The 25,102-nt window shown below is 47.5% G+C and overlaps 1 protein-coding gene and 1 pseudogene across 1 annotated transcript; both read left to right on the top strand.

The window, feature by feature from the left end:
* Positions 1 to 8,298: 8,298 nt before the first annotated feature.
* On the top strand, positions 8,299 to 8,706 carry LOC139239084 (thioredoxin pseudogene; annotated as a pseudogene).
* A 13,418-nt stretch (positions 8,707 to 22,124) lies between these two features.
* On the top strand, positions 22,125 to 24,443 carry LOC139239083 (thioredoxin domain-containing protein 2-like). Its single transcript, XM_070867601.1, has one exon. It carries the CDS (start codon positions 22,172 to 22,174, stop codon positions 22,874 to 22,876), a length of 705 nt encoding a protein of 234 aa, XP_070723702.1. The 5' UTR covers positions 22,125 to 22,171; the 3' UTR covers positions 22,877 to 24,443.
* The last annotated feature ends 659 nt before the right edge of the window (positions 24,444 to 25,102 follow it).

Below are 25,102 nucleotides of genomic sequence, written 5' to 3'. Positions count from 1 at the left end.
TTTTTGCATTATACTTTGAGACATCTGTACGGGTTTATTATTTTCTTAAATATTCTTTGTTCCATTGTTGAAAAATGAAAGCTTGTTGTTGAATTTTGATCTGAATTTAAGTCCACTTTCCCTCGAAAATTTTAAGGACTAATAGTTGTGTTGAAAATAGGGAGAGGAGGAACATTTGAAAATGGCAGAAATCCGATCGATCAGAAGGGTTTTGTTACATCCAGACTCAACTATTCCATTGATGTCCTAGTCGGCTTCCCATCTTCCACACTATATAAACATGAGCTCATCCAAAACTCTGCTGATCGTATCCTATCACACAAATCCCTAACACCCCGTGCTGATCCACCAACACATCTTGTGTTCAAATCAATCCATCCATTGCCTCACCCCTTGCTATCTCTCTAACCTCGCATAGCCTTGCAACCGTCCCAGAACTCTGCGTTCCTCCAATTCTGTCCTCTTACACACCCCTACAGTCCCTTCGCCCCAGGTCCTATGCTCTGGAATTCCCTTCCCTTCCTAAAACCTCTGCTGCTTTAAGACCGTCCTGAAATCTACCTCTTTTGAACAAGCTTTTTGTTACCTCTCCTAGGGCCCAAGTTTCCACATGATTTGCGCCTGATTTTTATGAGCAACTGGTGGAGAACGGACTATCTTAGAAATCGCAATTCTCCACATTTTTTTTTCTGCAGTTCTAGTCAGGTAGAACAGTTCTACTTTGGAACAGAATTTTTTCTTCAAAAGGGGGCGTGTCCGGCCACTGACGCCTGATTTGAAAGTTTCCACAGTGAAAACGTACTCCAAACTAAAGTAGAATGGAGCAAGTGAAGATTTTTGTAGAACTGAAAAAACCTGTTCTGCACATTAAAAAATCAGGCGCAGGTTACAAATTAGGCGCCCAGAATGAGGTAGGGGGGGAAGGGAAGTCATTAAATTCGATAATAAATCCTTATTTATACTTATACAAATATTATACAAATAAATCCAACCTGAATAAACATTTATAAGCAAAGAAAAGATTAAATAAACCATCTTCCTACCTATGTGAAAGTGCTTCAGGGAGGCCTTTCAGGACCGAAGGCTGAACGGGCCAGCCCAAGACTTCAGGCAGGGCCCGTCCCCAGCACCAGATTTACAGGTAGGTGGTGTTGGGTTGGGTCGGGTCGGGGAGGTTCGGTTTGGTTCGGGTCGGGGGGGGGGGGTGGGGGGGAGAGGGAGAGAGAGAGAGGGAGAGGGAAGGAGAGAGGAGGGGGGGGGGGCGGAGAGAGAGAGGGGGGAGAGAGAGAGAGGGGGGGGGAGAGAGAGAGGGGGGGGGGAGAGAGAGAGGGGGGAGGGAGAGAGAGAGAGAGAGGAGGGGGGGAGGTCGGATCCAGTCCGGGAGCAGGAGTCGGGTCGGGTCCAGTGGGGGGGGGGGGGGGGGGGGGGGGCGGGTCGGGGGGCAGGAGCGCGGGTCGGGTTGGGTCCAATCGGGGGGGGGGGGGGGGGGCGGGGAGCGGGAACAGGAGCGCGGGTCAGTCGGGGGGGAGGGGGTGTCGGGTCTAGTCCGGAGGCGGGGGGGGAGCGGGTTTCGGGTCTGGTCCAGAGGCAGGGGGGGAGCGGGTTTTGGGTCTGGTCCGGAGGCGGGGGGGGGGGAGCGAGTGTCGGGTCCAGTCTGGGGGGGGGGGGGGAAGCAGGAGCTGGCCGTGGGAGGAGCCTTATTCACGCAGCCCCAGTGAGGCCATTGGGCCAGGGCTAGGGGCTGCGCGCTTCGGGCCCCTCCCACGCAGTTCGGCGCCTGGAGCTACTGCACTTGCGTGCCCACTATAGCGCGCATGTGCAGAGGTCCCGGCACTGTTTTCAGTGCAGGGACCTGGCTCCGCCCCCCCCACAGCTCGTGCTGGCTGCGCCGAGGGCCAGAGGACCTGCAAGTAGGTGGAGAATACCGAGGATTTCTTTCGGCGCACTTTGTGGCGCGAAAAACGGGCGCCCAGCTTGGAGGGGCGCCCGTTTTTTTTCTTGTGGAAACTTGGGCCCCTAATACCTCCTTTGGTTCGGTGTCACTCTTTGTCTCATTATGCTCCTATGAAGCCAGGGCACAATTTCCTAAGTTAAAGGCGCTATATAAAAGCACGTTTTAAAAGTATATAAAATCATGCAATAAAGGTGCAGCAGTTATAATGGGTGACTTTAATATGCACATAGATTGGGCTAACCAAACTAGAAGCAATACGGTGGAGGAGGATTTCCTGGAGTGCATAAGGGATGGTTTTCTAGACCAATATGTCGAGGAACCAACTGGGGGAGAGGCCATCTTAGACGGTGTTGTGTAATGAGAGAGGATTAATTAGCAATCTCGTTGTGCGAGGCCCCTTGGGGAAGAGTGACCATAATATGGTGGAATTCTGCATTAGGATGGAGAATGAAACAGTTAATTCAGAGACCATGGTCCAGAACTTAAAGAAGGGTAACTTTTAAGGTATGAGGCGTGAATTGGCTAGGATAGATTGGCGAATGATACTTAAGGGGTTGACTGTGGATGGGCAATGGCAGACATTTAGAGACTGCATGGATGAACTACAAAAATTGTACATTCCTGTCTGGCGTAAAAATAAAAAAGGGAAGGTGGCTCAACCGTGGCTATCAAGGGAAATCTGGGATAGTATTAAAGCCAAGGAAGTGGCGTACAAATTGGCCAGAAATAGCAGTGAACCCGGGGACTGGGAGAAATTTAGAACTCAGCAGAGGACAAAGGGTTTGATTAGGGCAGGGAAAATGGAGTACAAGAAGAAGCTTGCAGGGAACATTAAGACGGATTGCAAAAGTTTCTATAGATATGTAAAGAGAAAAAGGTTAGTGAAGACAAACGTAGGTCCCCTGCAGTCAGAATCAGGGGAAGTCATAACGGGGAACAAAGAAATGGCAGACCAATTGAACAAGTACTTTGTGTCCTCCTTTGTGAATACCGAACCAAACAACCTTCCGGATATAAAAGGGGTCAGAGGGTCTAGTAAGGAGAAGGAACTGAGGGAAATCCTTATTAGTCGGGAAATTGTGTTGGGGAAATTGATGGGATTGAAGGCCGATAAATCCCCAGGGCCTGATGGACTGCATCCCAGGTGGCCTTGGAAATAGCGGATGCATTGACAGTCATTTTCCAACATTCCATTGACTCTGGATCAGTTCCTATCGAGTGGAGGGTAGCCAATGTAACCCCACTTTTTAAAAAAGGAGGGAGAGAGAAACGGGGAATTATAGACCGGTCAGCCTGACCTCAGTAGTCGGTAAAATGATGGAATCAATTATTAAGGATGTCATAGCAGCGCATTTGGAAAGAGGTGACAAGATAGGTCCAAGTCAGCATGGATTTGTGAACGGGAAATCATGCTTGACAAATCTTCTGGAATTTTTTGAGGATGTTTCCAGTAAAGTGGACAAGGGAGAACCAGTTGATGTGGTATATTTGGACTTTCAGAAGGCTTTCGACAAGGTCCCACACAAGAGATTAATGTGCAAAGTTAAAGCACATGGGATTGGGGGTAGTGTGCTGACATGGATTGAGAACTGGTTGTCAGACAGGAAGCAAAGAGTAGGAGTAAATGGGTACTTTTCAGAATGGCAGGCAGTGACTAGTGGGGTACCGCAAGGTTCTGTGCTGGGGCCCCAGCTGTTTACACTGTACATTAATGATTTAGACGAGGGGATTAAATGTAGTATCTCCAAATTTGCGGATGACACTAAGTTGGGTGGCAGTGTGAGCTGCGAGGAGGATGCTATGAGGCTGCAGAGTGACTTGGATAGGTTAGGTGAGTGGGCAAATGCATGGCAGATGAAGTATAATGTGGATAAATGTGAGGTTATCCACTTTGGTGGTAAAAACAGAGAGGCAGACTATTATCTGAATGGTGACAGATTAGGAAAAGGGGAAGTGCAACGACACCTGGGTGTCTTGGTACATCAGTCATTGAAGGTTGGCATGCAGGTACAGCAGGCGGTTAAGAAAGCAAATGGCATGTTGGCCTTCATAGCGAGGGGATTTGAGTACAGGGGCAGGGAGGTGTTGCTACAGTTGTACAGGGCCTTGGTGAGGCCACACCTGGAGTATTGTGTACAGTTTTGGTCTCCTAACTTGAGGAAGGACATTCTTGCTATTGAGGGAGTGCAGTGAAGGTTCACCAGACTGATTCCCGGGATGGCGGGACTGACCTATCAAGAAAGACTGGATCAACTGGGCTTGTATTCACTGGAGTTCAGAAGAATGAGAGGGGACCTCATAGAAACGTTTAAAATTCTGATGGGTTTAGACAGGTTAGATGCAGGAAGAATGTTCCCAATGTTGGGGAAGTCCAGAACCAGGGGTCACAGTCTAAGGATAAGGGGTAAGCCATTTAGGACCGAGATGAGGAGAAACTTCTTCACCCAGAGAGTGGTGAACCTGTGGAATTCTCTACCACAGAAAGTTGTTGAGGCCAATTCACTAAATATATTCAAAAAGGAGTTAGATGAAGTCCTTACTACTCGGGGGATCAAGGGGTATGGCGAGAAAGCAGGAAGGGGGTACTGAAGTTGCATGTTCAGCCATGAACTCATTGAATGGCGGTGCAGGCTAGAAGGGCCGAATGGCCTACTCCTGCACCTATTTTCTATGTTTCTATGTTTTTTAAATCTGTTATCTACAATAGGATCCCACCAACAAGCTTTCATCCCCTCCCTTCTTTTGTGGGATCTTTCTTGGTTTATTCTTACATCACAGTGACTTTCAATGCCGCTTTCCTATGCAAGCACAGCAGATGCAACATCTGTTCATTCAACTCTTGCCTGCCCCATTGTCTAGGCTCTCAAACACTCTTGTGCAAGACAGCAATTTACATACACTTCCTCCAATTTAGGATACCGAATGTTCTTGTCAAGAGACCAAATGCAGATTGAGTGACTGTTTCATGAAACAGTACGGTAGGGTAGTAGTTATGTTACTGGTCTAGACATCAACACTGCCTCCAGTGCATCAGCGCAACCTTTGGAAGAGTGTTCGAAGATCAGGCCCTCAAATCTGGCACGAAGCTTATGCTCTACAGGGCTGTAGAGGATACCCGCCCTCCTGTATGACTCAGACATGGACCATATACAGTAGACATCTCAAATCGCTGGAGAAATACCACCAGCGATGTCTCTGCAAGATCCTGCAAATCCCCTGGGAGAACAGATGCACCAACATTAGTGTTCTCAATCAGGCCAACATCCCCAGCATCGAAGCACTGACCACACTCGACTAGCTCCACTGGGCGGGCCACATTGTTCGTATGCCTGATATAAGACTCCCAAAGCAAGCGCTCTACTCGGAACTCCTACACGACAAGCGAGCCCCAGGTGGGCAGAGGAAATGTTTCAAGGACACCCTCAAAGCCTCCTTGATAAAGTGCAACAACCCCACCGACACCTGGGAATCCCTGGCCAAAGACCGCCCTATGTGGAGGAAGAGCATCTGGGAGCGCGCTGAGCACCTCGAGTCTTGTCGCCGAGAGCATGCAGAAAACAAGCGCAGGCAGCAGAAGGAGCGTGCAGCAAACCACTCCCCCACCCACCCTTTCCTCCAATGACTGTCACACGTGCGACAGACAGAGACTGTAATTCCCGTATTGGACTGTTCAGTCACCTGAGAACTCACTTTTAGAGAGGAAGCAAGTCTTCCTCGATTCCGAGGGACTGTCTATGATGATGAGTAATCCAGAGGCCTGGACTAATGGTCCATAGATACGTGTTCAAATCCCACCACGGCTGCTGGGGAATTTAATGGTGATATGAAACTACTGTAAAAACCCATCTGGCTCACTAATGTAATTTAGGAAATTTGCCATCCTTATGTAACTCCAGACCCACAGGAATGTGGTTGACTCTTAACTGCCCTCTGAAATGGCCTAGCAAGCCACTCAGTTGTACCAAACCACCACATAGACTGCAGCGGTTCAAGAAGGCAGCTGACCACCACCTTGGCAAGGGCAATTAGCGTGGGCAATAAATGCTGGCCTTGCCAGCAATGTGAATATCCCATGAACGAATAAAAAAAATACTTCAGTTCTGTCTGCAAGTGATCACTAGGACTCCCAGTGCCACTTCATCCTCTTTCTGCCTTTCTACACTATTCTAACCAGTAATGAGTGAAACAGTGTAGTGGTTATGTTACTGACAGTAGCAATCCAGAAGCCTGGACTAATAATCCAGAGAATGCGAGTTCAAAGCCCACCATGGCAGTTTGAGGAAACTATTTTGGGAAATAACAAAAAACTGGCATCCATTAAAGATGTTGGACTGTTATTTCAAAAAACTGGTTCACCAATGTCCTTTAGGAAAGGAAGCTTTAGCCAGCCTGTCTCTAGTCTCACACTGAAGTGGTTGAATGTTATGGGGCCCAGAAGAGCAGAGGGCCCAGGGGGAGCACGGGCCCAGCCCACACTGCGATATGTGCACGCATTAGGTCCGTGCAGCAGAGCAGGTCTCCAGTCGTCCTGGTTAACTGGGTAAAGGCCTAGCTCTGTCAAGCCACACGTTAAAAAAAATCCACACAGAGGCATCTTCCACGACTGGAACATTGAGTCCTTCATTGAAACATCTGTGAACTCATGTGGAAGCAAGTCATCCTCGTTCGAGGGACCGCCCATGACGATGGTTGGCCGAGCAAGCTATTCTGTTGTATTAATCCCCAATCCACCTTCTGAGGGCAATTGGGGATGGGCAATAAATGGCAATCTTGCCAGTAACTCCCACACCCCAAGATAGATTGAAAGCTCAATGAAGAATATCTCGTCTTTCTCTTGGGTACTCTGCAGCCCACTGGATTGAACACTGACCTGAGCTGTTCCACTTTCTCAGAAGCAGAAGCTGCTGAGGAAGCATAGTGGCATGTGGGGAATGGGGAGGCAAATTGGCCTGTCTTTTCTCATTCAGGTACTGGTGGGGGTCTGCTGTGTATCCAATATTTCCAGCTATTTTGTTAAACACACTCCCCTCCCTCCACATTTTCTTTCTTGTTCTTCTAATTTCCTTCTACTTTATCTATTTCAGAAAGGTTTTATTTTCTTTGTGCATCTCGCTCGTGCATTTCACCCCATACTCACACCCTCTTGTTTTTTTTTAATGTGCCTTTTTGATTTATTGAGGTGATCTGGTATCATCCACCAGGTTTTTTTTACCTCTTTCTAGCTTTCCAATAACCCTTTTTGCACAACTTTATACCTTTACTACTCCAGGCACCCCTCCCCATGTTCTGCGGTCACCCTTCCCCCTCATTCTGTTAAGAGCTCTTTTGGCAGAATGTGTTTTTTTGCAGTACCAAGGGTCCACACCGAAAATATTACTCCGTCTTTTCTCTTTAGATTAGGTGCGGATATCTTCTGCTCATTTCCAATTATTCTTTGCATTTGCGGAGAATGTATCTACTGCTTGTCCCATCCAGAAAGGAAGACTTGCATTGATATAGCAGCTTGCACAACCGCACGACGTCCCGAAGCGCTTTATAGCCAATTAAGTACTTTGTGAAGTGTAGTCACTCTTGTAATGAAAATCTGCATCGTGGGCACCCTCTAAACATGTACGTGTGGGTACAATCTGAAACTTCTGCAGATCACTGTTGTAAAGATGTTAGAAAACAGTTTAAAATACTCAGAATATTCTTGAGTTTAACATTGGATACTCCTTGAGCACACTGAGTTAGTTCCTGAGATGTCCCAATTTGCTGGTAACTGTTCCTTTCCCCTCTCAAACTCTGCAGCAGGAACAGGAGTATTGGCAGCTCCCCTTTTCCCCTCCCCCCCTCCCACACGCTCACAGCCTCCCTATAGATGTCCCAATTTGCTGTTGGCCCAGAACTAAGATTGCAAGCAGCTGCTTGGCCCAACTTGACTCTTGTTTGGCTCGCCAATGGGCATTCCCACGTGACATCATAAAGGGCAGGAACCCAAGCGACCAATCAAACGATTGCCTGGCAACCAAGCAGTGCTGCTGCACATTCTGATTGGGCTGTCAACTGGCAACAATTGAGCCACTCAGAACTGGGCGGTTCCCGATTTGGACTGCTGTCAATCATCTGGCCAGCAGTTTCGCCCATTGATGAATCTCTGGGAGTTGGATTTTTTTAAATTCGGTTACTCCAGGCTCTGACTCGCTCACCTCCCCACCCAGACTCCGGGGTCGTTCCCATCCAATTTGGTAGAGATAGGTCAGCATTTGAGGTTCTTCCCAGTTGACCCAAGAGGGTCTTGCATTGCAAGTCGTGGGCGTGACTTACATGACGCTGAGATCACGTCACTATCGGGGCGGGGCTGCTAGTGAGACATGCGGGCTGGACCATGAGCAGACCCGCAAAGGTGGGGGCAGACGCGGCAATATGGTACTGAGACCCATTAGGACACGGAGGCAGTTCGAGACCCTTTTGGAGGAAGAGGAGGAGACCCTGATCGTGGTCTTTTTCGCGGCCCGCTGGTGCAACAACTGCTCCAGCATCAAGCCCTTCGTCCAGATGAGATCCAACCAGTACCGCGATGTCATCTTCGTGGAAGTGGACGTGGATGAATCGGAGGCTCTGGCCCGGGCTGCAGCCATTAGCTGCATGCCCACATTCCACTTCTACCGGTGCCAGGAGAAGGTGGGAGAGTTCTCCGGGACCAAGAGAGACAAGCTAGACCGACTGATAGCGCAGCTGAAGTAATTCAAGCAAAAACAGATCATTAAAAAAATACCTGTCTGGCGAATGGTCGTATTTTATACAACCTTGTAGCACAGGGGGAGGCCATTCGGCACATGGTGCTGGCTTTTTGAAAGAGCTATCCTGCAACATTCCCGCCAAGCTGTGCGGCCGAGCAGCTGGCTGGAGGTCCCTTGCAGGCCACTTACCAGCTTTGCCTTGCATGCCTTTAGACTTGACTATTCTAACACACCCCTGGCACGCCTCCCCCGTCCTACCCTCCGTAAACTTGAGGTCATCCAAACCTCTGCTGCCCGTGTCCTAACTCACACCAAGTCCCGTTCACCCATCATCTCTGTGCTCGCTGACCTATGTTGTCTCCCAGTTAAGCAACGCCTCGATTTCAAAATTCTCATCCTTGTTTTCAAATCACTCCATGGCCTCGCCCCTCCCCATCTCTGTAATCTCCTCCTGCCCCAACCGCACCCCCCCCCCCCCCCCCAGCGACATATCTGCGCTACTCTAATTCTGGCCTCTTGAACATCCCTGATCGCTCAACCATTGGCGACCGTGCCTTCAGCTGCCAAGGCCCTAAGCTCTGCAACTCCCTCCCTAAACCTCTCCGCCTCTCTTTCCTCCTTTAAGGCGCTCCTTGCCCTGCCCTAATTTCTCCATACATGGCTCGGTGTCAAATTTTGTTTTTATAACGCTCCTGTGAAGCGTCTTGGGACAATTAACTACGTTAAAAAGGTGCTATATAAATACAGGTTTTGTTGAGCTTTCGCTCATGCGTCTAGTGTTGAAGGGACCACGCACCCCCCCAAAAATTACGGGAACATTGGTCCCATTCCCTCTGCTCTTTCCTCGTGGCCCTTCAATTGTTTTCCTTTTGAAGTATATATCAAGTTCCATTTTGAAATTGAATATGCTTCCATCGCCTTTTCAGATCATCACAACTCGCTCAAATTCTTTAGCCAGTTGCCTTAAATTATTAAATAATTGGGTTGTAAAATATGCTACAGTGCCGACAAATGATATCCTGTCCTGGTGCAAAAAGGGAGCTCTACAGTGAATTCTGATGGTATGCTTACATTCCAATCGCTACGTTGATCTAGCCTTATTTTTGGGACTGTTACCGGTAATCCTCACAGAAGATTGGAGCCTCTTGTGCGCCCCATCTCTTAGCCCAACTACTTTTCCGCCATTCAGGCTGATCTTCTACCGCAACGCCACCTTCCCGCCTGATCCCCATAGTATCCAAAAATCTATTGACCTCAGTCTTGAATATACTCAAGGACTGCGCTTCCACAGCCCTCTGGGGTAGAGAATTCCAAAGATTTACAACCCTTTGAGTGAAGACATTTCTCTTCATTTCAGTCCAAAATGGCCAACGCTTTACTCTGAGACTCTGCCCCTGGTTCTAGACTCCCCAGCCAGGGGAAACATCCTCCCTGCATATACTCTGTCAAGCCCCTTATGAATTTTTCACCTATCATTCTTCTAAACTCTCGGGAATATAGGCCTAGTCTACTCATTGCACGTTGTATCCTGACCAAAGCTGACCTGCTCTGAAAGCTTGTCCAATCCTATTTAGAGTTGTCGAAGATGGGTAGGTTGACTGCATATGGACCCCCCCTCAAAAGCACTAAGGGGAGTGACGGTCTCTTAATGCAGTAGAGATCGTACTGTGAAGTAAATGCACACCTTACAAACCTAACAGTATTGGGTACGGTGGCATAGTGGTTATGTTACTGGATTAGTAATCCAGAAGCCTGGACTAATGATCCCATCACATGAGCTGGGGTATATAAATTCAGTTCATTCAATAAATCTGCATCCCAGAGTACTTAAGGAAGTGGCCCTAGAAATAGTGGATGCATTGTTCATCATTTTCCAACATTCTATTGACTCTGGATCAGTTCCTATGGACTGGAGGGTAGCTAATGTAACAGCACTTTTTAAAAAAGGAGGGAGAGAGAAAACGGAATTATAGACTGGTTAGCCTGACATCGGTGGTGGGGAAAATGTTGGAATAAATCATTAAAGATGAAATAGCAACGCATTTGGAAAGCAGTGACAGGATCGGTCCAAATCAGCATGGATTTATGAAAGGGAAATCATGCTTGACAAATCTAATAGAATTTTTTTAAGGATGGAACTAGTAGAGTGGACAAGGGAGAACCAGTGGATGTGGTGTATTTGCACTTTCAAAAGGCTTTTGACAAGGTCCCACACAAGAGATTAGTGTGCAAAATTAAAGCACATGATATTGGGGGTAATGTATGGACATGGATAGAGAACTGGTTGGCAGACAGGAAGCAAAGAGTAGGAATAAACGGGTCCTTTTCAGAATGGCAGGCAGTGACCAGTGGGGTGCCGCAGGGTTCAGTGCTGGAACCCCAGCTATTTACAATATACATCAATGATTTAGATGAAGGAATTGAATGTAATATCTCCAAGTTTGCAGATGACACTAAACTGGGTGGTGGTGTGAGCTGTGAGGAAGACGCTAAGAGGCTGCAGGATGACTTGAACAGGTTAGGTGAGTGGGCAAATGCATGGCAGATGCAGCATAATGGGGATAAATGTGAGGTTATCCACTTTGGGGGCAAAAACACGAAGGCAGAATATTATCTGAATGGCGGCAGATTAGGAAAAGGGGAGGTGTAACGAGACCTGGGTGTCATGGTACATCAATCATTGAAAGTTGGCATGCAGGTACAGCAGGTGGTGAAGAAGGCAAATGGTATGTTGGCCTTCATAGCTAGGGGATTTGAGTACAGGAGCAGGGAGGTCTTATTGCAGCTGTACAGGGCCTTGGCGAGGCCTCACCTGGAATATTGTGTTCAGTTTTGGTCTCCTAATCTGAGGAAGGACATTCTTGCTATTGAGGGAGTGCAATGAAGGTTCACCAGACTGATTCCCAGGATGGCTGGACTGACATATGAGGAGAGATTGGCTCGACTGGGCCTTTACACACTGGAGTTCAGAAGAATGAGAGGGGATCTCGTAGAAACATATAAGATTCTGATGGGACTGGACAGGTTAGATGTGGGAAGAATGTTCCCGATGTTGGGGAAGTCCAGAACCAGGGGACACAGTCTAAGGATAAGGAGTAGGCCATTTAGGACTGAGATGAGGAGAAACTTCTTCACTCAGAGTTGTTAACCTGTGGAATTCCCTGCCGCAGAGAGTTGTTGATGCCAGTTCGTTGGATATATTCAAGAGGGAGTTAGATATGGCCCTTACGGCTAAAGGGATATGGAGAGAAAGCAGGAAAGGAGTACTGAGGGAATGATCAGCCATGATCTTATTGAATGGTGGTGCAGGCTCGAAGGGCCGAATGGCCTACTCCTGCACCAATTTGCTATGATTCTATGAGGTCAGGGGGCCACGGTGTTCCAGGGCCCACCGCTTCAGCTCTTATAGCCCGACCCGCAGCTCACATAATACACACTCAAAAACAGTGCAGTCAGAGATAGGGCTACAACCGCAGCACAGTCTCCAACCTGAGCTACCTTTGAGCTTGGTTTCCTATTGTGCATGGCAAGTTGAAGAAAGTAACTTCACCGGTAGCTACTATTGAAAGCCGATACTTATCCAAAGAGTTCTCCCATCTGTCAAGAAAAAATATTTTAGTTCGGAGAAATATTTGCTTACAAAGCTCCCTTATCAACCTCCATTTAAGCCAATCTATTTGGATTGACCATGTTGGAGTGATGTGAGCCAAGGCAATAACTTGAGTGTGCTTCCATAGAAACACGATTTCCCTTTCACAATTTCAAATGAACTGGCCCTATGATAGTATTGCTAAGAAATAACAAACTTGCATTTAAATAGAAGTTTTCACACAAAATGTTTCAAAATGCTTTAATCAACGAATTTTTTGCATTGCAGTGACTTTTGTTACATAGGCAAAGTACTGGCTGGTACAGGCAAGCTGTAGGAATAAACGGTATACAACAGAGTAATCTTTCCATATTAACTTTCTTATAAGAAGCATTCTTATTAACAAAAGAACATAAGAAATCGGAGTTGTAGTAGGTCACTTGGCCCTTTGAGCCTGTTCCACCATTCAACAAGATCATGGCTGATCGTCTACCTCAATTCCACCTTCCCGCACTATCCCCATATTTCTTAATTTCCTTTGTTCCCAAAAATGTAACACTTGTCTTGAATATTCAAAGATTAAGCATCCACAGCTTTCTAGGATAGAGAATTCCAAAGATTCACAATCCTTTGAGTGAAGACATTTCTCCTCCTCTGAATCCTGTGGCCGACTCTTTATTTTGAGACCGTGACCCCGTATTCTAGAATCCCCAGCCAGGGGAAACATCATCTCAGCACTAACCCTGTCAAGCCCCTTAAGAATTTTATATGTTTCAATTAGATCACCTCTCATTGGGCTCCATTTTCCCCAGTAATTTGTGCCGTTTTTTGGAGTCGGCTGCTTTTTTTGGTGTATTGAGTCAAACTTTGCACTCAAGCAGTGCACTGACGGAACCCTTGAGGGAATCCACGATTCTGGTTACAATTTATCATATAAAATAACCATTTTCAAATTTCAAAAATAATTTCAATTTCTTTAGGAACGGCAGCCTAAAAATAGGAAGGAGATTCAACAGCAACTTGCATTTATATAGTGCCTTCAACATAGCGAAAGGCCCCAAGGCACTTTACAGGAGCGATATGCAGAGTAAAGTCAAACTAAAAAGAATCTATGCAGGGAGGCAGAGGGAAATAAAAAGGGACAGAAGCAAAAGTTGGAAGGAGAAAAGCAAGAGTGGAGGGCAGAGAAATCAAGGGCAAAAATCAAAAAGGGCCACATTACAACATAATTCTAAAAGGACAAAGAGTGTTAAAAAAACCAAGCCTGAAGGCTCTGAGTCTCAATGCGAGGAGCATTCGTAATAAGGTGGATGAATTGACTGCGCAGATAGCTGTTAACGGATATGATGTAATTGGGATTATGGAGACATGGCTCCAGGGTAACCAAGGTTGGGAACTCAACATCCAGGGGTATTCAATATTCAGGAAGGATAGACAGAAAGGAAAAGGAGGTGGGATAGCGTTACTGGTTAAAGAGGAGATTAATGCAATAGCAAGGAAGGACATTAGTGTGGATGATGTGGAATCTATATAGGTAGAGCTGCGAAACACCAAAGGGCAGAAAATGTTAGTGAGAGTTGTGTACAGACCACCAAACAGTAGTAGGGAGGTTGGGGTTGGCATCAAACAGGAAATTAGGGATGCGTACAATAAGGGTACAGCAGTTATCATGGGTGACTTTAGTCTGCGTATTGATTGGGCTAACCAAACTGGTAGCAATACTGTGGAGGAGGATTTCCTGGAGTATAAAAGGGATGGTTTTCTAGACCAATATGTTGAGGAACCAACTAGAGAGCAGGCCATCCTAGACTGGATCTTGTGTAATGAGAAAGGATTAATTAGCAATCTGGTCGTGTGGGGCCCCTTGGGAAAGAGTGACCATAATATGGTAGAATTCTTCATTAAAGATGGAGAGTGCCACAGTTAATTCAGAGACTAAGGTCCTGAACTTAAAGAAAGGAAACTTCGATGGTATGAGACGTGAATTGGCTAGGATAGACTGGAGAATGATACTTAAAGGGTTGATGGTGGATAGGCAATGGCAGACATTTAAATATCACATGGATGAACTACAACACTTGTACATCCCTGTGTAGCGTAAGAATAAAAACAGGGAAGGTGGCTCAATCGTGGCTAACAAGGGAAATTAGGGAAAGTGTTAAATCCAAGGAAGAGGCATATAAATTGGCCCAAAAAAGCAGCAAACCTAGGACTGGGAGAAATTTAGAATTCAGCAGAGGAGGACTAAGGGTTTAATTAGGAGGGGGAAAATAGAGTATGAGAGGAAGCTTGCAGGGAACATAAAAACTGACTGCAAAAGCTTCTACAGATATGTGAAGAGAAAAAGATTAGTGAAGACTAATGTAGGTCCCTTGCAGTCAGAATCAGGGCAATTCATAATGGGGAACAAGGAAATGGCAGACCAATTGAACAAATACTTTGGTTCTGACTTCACTAAGGAATAACCTCCCAAAAATACTAGGGGACCGAGGGTCTAGCAAGAAGAGGGAACTGTGGGAAATCCTTATTAGTCAGGAAATGATGGGAAATTGAAGGGACTGAGGCCGATAAATCCCCAGGGCCTGATAGTCTGCATCCCAGAGTACTTAAGGAAGTGGCCCTAGAAATAGTAGATGCATTGGTGGTCATTTTCCAACATTCCACGGACTCTGGTTCAGTTCCTATATATTGGAGGGTAGCTAATGTAACCCCACTTTTTACAAAAGGAGGGAGAGAGAAAACAGGGAATTATACATTAGTCTGATATTGGTGGTGGGGAAAATGCTGGAATCAATTACTAAAGATGAAATAGCAGCACATTTGGAAAGCAGTGACAGGATCGGTCCAAGTCAGCGTGGATTTATGAAAGGGAAATAATGCTTGACAAATCTTTCAGAGTTTTTTGAGGATGTAACTAGTAGAGTGGATAGGGGAGAGCCAGTGGATGAGGTGTATTTGGACTTTCAAAAGGCTTTTGACAAGGTCCCACACAAGAGATTTGTGTGTAAAATTAAGGCACATGGTATTGGGGGGTAACGTATTGATGTGGATAGAGAATTGGTTGGCAGACAGAAAGCAAAGAGTGGGAATAAACATGCCCTTTTCAGAATGGCAAGCAGTGACTAGTGGGGTGCCGCAGGGTTCAGTGCTGGGACCCCAGCTATTTACAATATACATTAATGATTTAGACGAAGGAATTGAATGTAATATCCCCAAGTTTTCAGATGACACTAAGCTGGGTGGCAGTGTGAGCTGTGGGGAGGATGCTAGGAGGCTGCAGGGGGATTTGGACAGGTTAGGTGAATGGGCAAATGCATGGCAGACGCAGTATAATGTGGATAAGTGTGAGGTTATCCACTTTGGTGGCAAAAACAGGAAGACAGAATATTATCTGAATGGTGACAGATTAGTAAAAAGGAGAGACGTGGGTGCCATGGTACATCAATCATTGAAGGTAGGCATGCAGGTACAACAGGCAGTAAAGAAAGCAAATGGCATGCTGGCCTTCATAGCAAGGGGATTTGAGTATAGGAGCAGGGAGGTCTTACTGTACAGGGCCTTGGTGAGACCACACCTTGAGTATTGTGTGCAGTTTTAGTCTCCTAATCTGAGGAAGGACATTCTTGCTATTGAGGGAGTGCAGCGAAGGTTCACCAGACTGATTCCCAGGATGGCAGGACTGTCAGATGAAGAAAGACTGGATCAACTAGGCTTATATTCACTGGAATTTAGAAGAATGAGAGAGGATCGCATAGAAACATATTAAATTCTGACGGGATTGGACAGGTTAGATGCAGGAAGAATGTTCCCGATGTTGGGGAAGTCCAGAACCAGGGGTCACAGTCTAAGGATAAGGGGTAAGCCATTTAGGACCGAGATGAGGAGAAACTTCTTCACTCGGAGAATTGTGAACTTGTGGAATTCTCTACCATAGAATGTTGTTGAGGCCAGTTTGTTAGATATATTCAAAAGGGAGTTAGATGTGGCCCTTACGGCTAAAGGGATCAAGGGGTATGGAGAGAAAGCAGGAAAGGGGTACTGAGGTGAATGATCAGCCATGATCATATTGAATGGTGGTGCATGCTCGAAGGGCCGAATGGCCTACTCCTGCACCTACTTTCTATGTTTCTATATCAATAGAAACACTTTTGACACCGAATCGCAGAAGGAGATACCAGGACAGGTGATGAAAAGTTTAGTCTAAGAGGTAGGTTTTAAGAAGTGTTTCAAAGGAGAATAACTCCCATCCCCCCCCCCCTCCCCCCCCCATGTACACCTGGCAGTGGGAGTTTCCAATTAGGTTGTGAAAGCTTAGGATGGGCAGAACTGAGTGGTTGACGGGAGATGTGTGTAACAGAAGACAGAAACATTTTACCAGTAACTTGAGCACATAAATCTAGGCTGACACTCTCGTGCTCAGGAAGTGCTATATTGTCAGAGGTGCCATTTCGGATGCGATGATAAACATAAACGCCTGCCCTCTCAGTGGACGTAAAAGATCCCATGGCACTATTTTGAAGAAGAGCAGGGGAGTTATCCCTGGTGTCCTGGCCAATATTTATCCCTCAATCAACATTATTAAAACAGTTTCTCTCTTCATTATCACATTGCTGTTAGTGAGAGCTTGCTGTGCGCAAGTTGGCTGCCGCGTTTCCCACATTACAACAGTGACTACACTCCAAAAAATACTTTGTTGGCTGTAAAGCGCTTTGGGACATCCAGTGGTCGTGGAAGGCGCTATAGAAATGCAAGCCTTTTCTTTTATTGTATCTTATTTATACAACTTTAGGTCAGTAGATTGAGTGATGTGTTTTAAAGATTGGCTTTGATTAACTGTAAAGAGTTCCTTTGTCATTTGCGGCGAAGGAGATAAGAACAACACACAAAACAGTCTCGAGATAGCTGTTAGAGTGGAGTCCAGTCACCCACCCATTGTTGATGCTGCTGCCTGTAATCAGAATCTAATCAGGACAAATTTGCTTGGCTTTGCAAGATTGGTAAAGTCAGGGCTAAACTCAATCACCTGTGGTCCCACAATAGAAACATAGAAAATAGGTGCAGGAGTAGGTCATTCGGCCCTTCGAGCCTGCACCACCTTTCAATAAGATCATGGCTGATCATTCACCTTAGTACCCCATTCCTGCTTTCTCTCCATACCCCTTGATCCCTTTAGCCAGAAGGGTCATATCTAACTCCCTTTTGAATATATCTAATGAACTGGCCTCAACAACTTTCTGCAGTAGAGAATTCCACAGGTTCACCACTCTCTGGGTGAAGAAGTTTCTCCTCATCTTGGTCCTAAATGGCTTACCCCTTATCCTTAGACTGTGACCCCTGGTTCTGGACTTCCCCAGCATCGGGAACGTTCTTCCTGCATCTAACCTGTCCAGTCCCGTCAGAATTTTATATGTTTCTATGAGATCCCCTCTCATTCTTCTAAACTCCAGTGAATACAGGCCCAGTCGATCCAGTCTCTCCTCATATGTCAGTCCTGCCATCCCGGGAATCAGTTGCCATCCCGGGAATGCGTCGTGATAAAAGTCCACCATAAGAATTAGGAGCAGGAGTAGGCCATATGGCCCGTTGAGCCTGCTCCGCCATTCAATTCGATCATGGCCGATCTACCTCAACTCCACTTTCCCGCCCGATCTCCAATTCCCTTGATTCCCCTAGGGTCCAAAAATCTTAGCCTTGAATATACTCAGCATCCACAGCCCTTTAGGGGTAGAGTATTCGAAAAGGTTCACAGCCCTTTGAGTGAAGAAATTGCTCCGCATCTCAGTCTTAAACGGCCGACCTCTTATCCTGAGACGATACTCACTAGTTCTAGACTCCCCAGCCAGGGGAAACATGGATCAGCCATGATCCTATCGAATGGCAGAGCAGGCTCAACTGGGAAACAACCAACTCAGTATCTACCCTGTTAATAGCCTTTATATGTTTCAGTGAGTCTGGTGAGCCTTGCTACACGCAGGGTTGGTCCCTGGATTGCGTGGAGTTTGGCTGAATCTCAGCTGAAGAAAGAGGTCAGGGAGCTGAACAATAAACAAGACAACTGCCATCGAACCCTTAATTAAGAACTAGGAGGGATAGTTTATTTGTAGCCTCAAGAACTCTGTTACTGATATCACATCCCACAAGTCCTGCTCAACCATCCTCTTGACCTCATTAACCCATATTGACCCCTGGTCCTCCAACCCCTCAAATTTAAAATTCCCATCCTTGTATTTAAATCCCTCCATGGTAGCTCCACTCCTTATCTCTGCAATCTCCTCTATCCACAAATCTGCACCAAGAAAAGTCATGACCACAAGCCTGCAAAATCTTCAGCAATCCAGGAAGACTCACAGCTAGGGTTGCCAGGTCAAGCCTCCCGGATTGTCCCGGAGTCTCCAGCGATTAAAACATTAACGTCCTGGACACTTCGGCGAGCAAACCCAGAGAAAAATCACAACAACATCAGCTTTTATTTATGAGTCTGGTGAGTCCCAAAGCAAGTGCTCTACTCGGAACTCCTTCACGGCAAACGAGCCAAAGGTGGGCAGAGGATACGTTGCAAGGACACCCTCAAAGCCTCCCTGATAAAGTGCAACATTCCCCACTGACACCTGGGAGTCCCTGGCCAAAGACTGCCCTAAGTGGAGGAAGTACATCCGGGAGGGCGCTGAACACAGAGTCTCATCGGCGAGAGCATGCAGAAAACAAGCGCAGGCAGCGGAAGGAGTGTGCGGCAAACCTGTCCCACCCACCCTTTCCCTCAACGACTATCTGTCCCACCTCTGACAGGGACTGTGGATCTCGGATTGGACTGTTCAGCCACCTAAGGACTCATGTTAAGAGTGGAAGCAAGTCTTCCTCGATTCCGAGGGACTGCCTTGCTGCACACAGGTTTGGTCCCTGGATTGTGCAGAGGTTGGCTGACTCTCAGCTGAAGAAAGAGTTGAATGTAGTGAAATGTCCCAAGGCGCATAACAGCATTATGCGATAAAAATTTGACACTGAGCCGCATAAGTAGAAATTAGCGCAGGTGATCAATAGCTTGGTCAAAGAGGTATGTTTTAAGGAGCGTCTTGAAGGAGGATAGAGAGGCGGAGAGGTTTAGGCAGGGAGTTCCAGAGCTTGGGGCCTAGGCAACAGAAGGCATGGCCACCAATGGTTGAGTGATTATAATCAGGGATGCTCAAGAGGGCAGAATTAGAGGAGCGCAGACATCTCGGGGCGGGGGGGGGGGGGGGGGGTGCGGTTGTGGGTCTGGAGGAGATTAGAGATACGGAGGGGTGAGGCCATGGAGGGATTTGAAAATAAGGATGAGAATTTTGAAATCGGGGCGTTGCTTAGGGTGAAAATGCTCTGGTTGACAGCCAAGAACCATCAATCAGATAACAAAGAGTCTGTTTTACTTTCTATTGGTGGGGCACCGTGAGGATCACCGTGTCAGGCGATCCATGTGAGGTGCAGCGACTGGACATGTGATGAAACCTTCTTCAGGAATATGTCCAATCAGAGTTGGCATCCCCACTCACAGCCGTATTTTCTATGAATTAACACAGCCCATGTTTTCATAGAAACACACAGAACAGGAGGCCGTTCGAACGGACCGTCGTGCCCGTGCCGGCTCTTTGAAAGAGCTCTCCAATTAGTCCTCCTCTTTCTCCTGCAATGTTTTTCTTTTCAAGTATATATCCAATTCCCTTTTGAAAGCTGTTACAGAACCTGCTCCCACCACCCTTTCAGTCAATGCATTCTAGACAACTTAGTAAATTCTCATCTCCCCTAGTTTTGTTTTTGCCAATTCTCTTAATTCTGTATCCTTTGGTTACAGACCCTCCTGCCAGTGGGATGAGCTTCTCCCCATTCACTACCAAAACCGCTCCTACATTTGAACAACTGAATTAAATCTACCCTGCCTGCTCGGAGAACAAACCTAGCGTCTCTAGTCTCTCCACATAACGGATGTCCTGGTTCCAGTCTGGTAATTCTCAACTGTACCCTCTCCAAGGCCTTGACATCCTTCTTAAAATGTGGTGCCCAGAATTGGACACAATACTCTCTAGCTGAGGTCTAACCAATAATTTATAAACATTTAGCATAACTTTCTTGCTTTTATACCGTGTGCTTGTGTTTCTAAAGCCCAGGATCCTGTATTTGTTTTAACAGGTTAATCAACTTGTCCAGCCACCTTCAAAGATTGTATGTGAACCCCCAGGTCCCTCTGATCCAGTATCCCCTTTAAAATTAGACCATTTAGCTTACATTGCCTCTCGTTGTTTTTCCTTCCAAAGTACATCACTTCTCTGCATAAAATTTCATCTGCCACGTGCCTGCCCATTTTGTTTGGATGATGAAATTCCTAGATTCCTGGGTTGCAGGAAGAATGTTCCCAATGTTGGGGAAGTCCAGAACCAGGGGTCACAGTCTAAGGATAAGGGGTAAGCCATTTAGGACCGAGATGAGGAGAAACTTCTTCACCCAGAGAGTGGTGAACCTGTGGAATTCTCTACCACAGAAAGTTGTTGAGGCCAATTCACTAAATATATTCAAAAGGGAGTTAGATGAAGTCCTTACTACTCGGGGGATCAAGGGGTATGGCGAGAAAGCAGGAAGGGGGTACTGAAGTTGCATGTTCAGCCATGAACTCATTGAATGGCGGTGCAGGCTAGAAGGGCCAAATGGCCTGCTCCTGCACCTATTTTCTATCTCATCCTACCTCCAACTCTTTTCAACCTGGGTGATCGTTGACCCCTCTCCTGGGACCGCAACGCTGCTGATTCTTCTAGTGCCTGTCTGCATCACCTTCTCCAGTGCAGCTTGCCTCGCGTCGGTGTTTCGGATGAGACGATAAACCGCAGGATCCATCCGCCCTCTCGGGTGGACGTAAAAGATCCCGTGGCATTATTTCGAAAAAGAGCAGAGGGAATTCTCCCCGGTGTGCTGCGACCAACATTTATCCTTCAATCAACATCACTAAAACAGATGATCTGGTCATTATCCAGTTGCTGTTTTGTGGGATCTTGCTGTGCGATTATTGGTTGTTGCATTTCCCCACGTGACGACAGTGACCACACTTCAAAAAGTACTTCATTGGCTGTAAAGCGCTTTGGGACGCCCCTGAGTTGGTGAAAGTGGCTATATATTTAAATTGCAAGTCTTTTTCATTTTCCTCCAGACCGCAAGGATGGAGGTCGGATGACGTCACACACAGAGCGGGCGCGGTGTCGATTGTGGAACAGCGCGGTCTGTGACGTCACTGCCCGCTTTCCCGCCCGCCCGCCTGCGCGCGCGGAAAATCGTCGGGACTGCGCATGCTCCCCAGTCCGGCGCCTATTCCCGCTCGCCCTGTGGCCGTTACAGGTTGGTCAAAGCGCGCGTGCGAGGAGCCGCCCGCCCGCGCACTCATTCACTCACTCACCTCACGGTGCAACAAGAAATGGTTTATCCTACCCCACACACTTCCCCTTCACCCCACACCTCACCCACCGGAGCTTTTTCCCACCACCTCCGTCCTCCGACGGGACGCCTCACGACGCCACGTCACCTCAGCCTCGTCGTCGCTTGAATTCCGACGTCCCCCTCCTCCTTATTGGCCCAATCTAATCCAATCAGCAGCCGACTGGGGCAATCGCGGTTGCTGATAGGTTCAAGCGCAGCCGGCTCAATGGGGGAATTGATTGGCCGGCCTTTCACCCAATCGCGAAGACGGCTGTGCCGCGCCGGCAGCCGCGGTGATTGGCTGTCGGCGTGGCGGCCGCTAACGTTTAAAAAAAAGAGCGGCAAGGAGGGGGGCGGGGGGAAAGGCGTCTCGTTCCCCGGCAGACCAATCGGGAGACGGCGGGTGACGTCACAGTGGGTGGGCGTGCCGCTGCAGTCAGGGTCGGCGGGGGGAGGGGGCCAGAGGCCGAGCAAAGCATGGCAGGGGCGGGGAGCAATCTGGGCAAGCCCAAGAAAGCGGCGGGCAAGAGCGTGCCGCCGGCCTCCTCCCAGGCCAAGGCCGGCCAGGCCCCGGCCGAGGTGGGGCCGAGCAAGGGCAAGGGCAAGGCCGAGTCGGCGGCCAAGGCCGAGCCCAAGAACACGACGGCTGTCGCCAAGGAGACGCCCGCCGCCCTGCTCTCGCACAAGACACAGGCCAAGCCGGCGGCGGCGGCCGAGGCCAAACCACCGGCGGTCGAGGCCATGCCGGCGGCCGAGGCCAAACCACTGGCAGTCGAGGCCAAACCACTGGCAGCCGAGGCCAAACCACTGGCAGCCGAGGCCAAACCACTGGCAGCCGAGGCCAAGCCAGCGGGCGAGGCCGTGCCGTTCAAGGCCATCAGCAGCAAAAACGAGCTGGACAAGCTGGTCAAGGAGGCGGGCGAGCGGCTGGTGGTCATCTTCTTCTCGGGCATCTGGTGCGAGACGTGCCAGACCCTCAAGCCCTACTTGCGGGAGATGGCCCAGCTCAACACCCTGGTCATGTTCTACGAGGTAAACGTGGACGAATCGGAGGACACGGCCGAGGCCTGCGACGTCATCCACATTCCCACCTTCCAGTTCTTCAAGCTGGGCCAGAAGGTGGCCGAGGTCCTGGACGACAATAAGGATTCGGTGGCGGAGAAGATCAAGGAGCTGAAGTAGACTTTTTGGGGTTCCCTTTTCTGTTTTAAATACGAACCCTTGAGCCTTTAGAACAAAACCCCACACCATCCACTCTCGACTTCGCTGGCTTCCACTGGAGCAACAGCACTGAAAGCCATCCACATCCAACAAGTTTGTAAGTGCAAGATCTTTCATCTGCCAAGTCACCCAGGAGGGAACGGCCAGATCGAACTCGCGCGTTGCCATCTCGTTTCCTTTGCCCCCCTCCCCCCACTCCCTCCATTTTGCTTTTGCCCTTGACAAGTGTCAGAAAGCCAGCAACATCAATGGAGGCAGACCTGTCCCAATCAGTCCACGCCACAGTGGGAAAGCCCCTCTGTTGAAAGTATAAGTGCTGTGGGTGTAATCGAAGGGGGTTCACTACTCTTGGGTTTAGCACTCACTAACGCTTTCCTGCTCTTGAGATTGTGGGGAATTGGCATCAACTTATTGGAAAATCCAATAAAATGTTAAAAGTCATATTTCTCTTCTATACTTTCGCTTCTCTCCACACCATTATTGCACCCTGCAGTGAGAAAAGGCCCCCCAGGTCTCTTGTCTTGCAAAACCAATTTGATTTTGTCCTCCGCAAAACGAGGTTGGTTTGTGGTGAATGAGCCTTTGATTCTACATCCATTCCCATGGAGATGTTGAATATTTTGGGATGGCATGGCCAACATCGGGAACCTTCATCCACTCATTTCCGTGTGTAGTGGGTTGGAGCACAATGGTGACGGGTCCTTGACAGCTTTAAAAACCAAGAACGCACAGCTAACGTGTGTGTACATAGGCAACTGATGTACCAAAGCACGGTGCAAGGATGGACGTGGAACTGGGCGATGGCTGCACGTCACCTGTGAGAAGCGTTTTTTGACTCACCCCAGAAACTAAATAGTTAATATTTCCTTTAGCCACTGGAGATAGATAAATAAATTAAGTTCTTTCCATCACAGACCACTGATACATGAATAGAGAAATCTCCACGTGTCTTTATCAGGTGCGGGGACAGGATCTCTTGAGCTGTACCTCCCATCTGCTGAGAACGTGGTCTCTTTCAGTGAGGACCAAGAAAAGATGAATTTGTATCTTGCTTTAATGTATCTCTGCAGCAGTAATTAGTGTTAAGGAAAGTTCCCGCTTAAATCCACCCGTTTCAGTTCAAAACTTTTATTCAGAAACCTGAACAATAGCGCAGTTCTTCCAGAACTCGTTTTTGTTACTAGTTCAAATGCACATTATTAAAAGAATTGCACCCGCCATGACCATTTATAGTGCACAACATTATTATATAGTGTATGTGTGCATTTCCCTTTCAATTTGTGGTGATTTTTGATGACACTTTTCTGTCAACATTTAACATTGAAACTGTCCATGTCGACATTAAGAATAGAAATCCTGTATGTAAACAGTTGCCTGTAATTTTGCCTGTGGCCTACAGGCGGTGCTGTGGAGCAAGTCAGTTGTGTCTCTCAGCTCTGCAGTACTCTTGTCGCATACATCACTTGATTCTGAGTAACGCTGCAGGAACTTTACTGGTGAATAAAAATGCCAATTTTGAAAGTGCAAAGTTTCATTTGTCACATGTAACTAGCTGCGATTGCTAAATAGACAAACCCAGCTTAACATCCGTGCTAGGAAAAATAATGGAATCCCTCCAGGAGAAAATAGAACATCTAGAAACCAAAAATATAATAACGAATAGTCAGCATGGATTTCAAAAGGGCAGTTTGGGTTTCCATATTTACGAAAGGATATACTTGCTTTGGAGGCAGTTCAGAGAAGGTTCACTAGGTTGATTCTGGAGATGAGGGGGTTGACTTATGAGGAAAGGTTGCATAGGTTGGGCCTCTACTCATTGGAACTCAGAAGAATGAGAGGTGATCTTATCGAAATGTATAAGATTATGAGGGGGCTTGACAAGGTGGATGCAGAGAGGATGTTTCCACTGATGGGGGAGACTGGAACTAGGGGGCATAATCTTAGAATAAAGGGCCGCCCATTTAAAACTGAGATGAGAACGAACTTCTTCTCTCGGAGGATTGTAAATCTGTGGAATTCGCTGCCTCAGAGAGCTGTGGAAGCTGGGACATTGAATAAATTTAAGACAGAAATAGACAGTTTCTTAACCAATAAGGGGTTATGGGGAGTGGGCAGGGAAGTGGACATGAGTCCATGATCGGATCAGCCATGATCGTATTAAATGGCGGAGCAGGCTCGAAGGGCCAT

This window comes from Pristiophorus japonicus, chromosome 26 (assembly GCF_044704955.1).
Source record: "Pristiophorus japonicus isolate sPriJap1 chromosome 26, sPriJap1.hap1, whole genome shotgun sequence".
Lineage (NCBI taxonomy): Eukaryota > Metazoa > Chordata > Chondrichthyes > Pristiophoridae > Pristiophorus > Pristiophorus japonicus.
The sequence above is the reverse complement of the archived record's forward strand: the minus strand, read 5'-3'. Positions and strand labels throughout refer to the sequence as shown.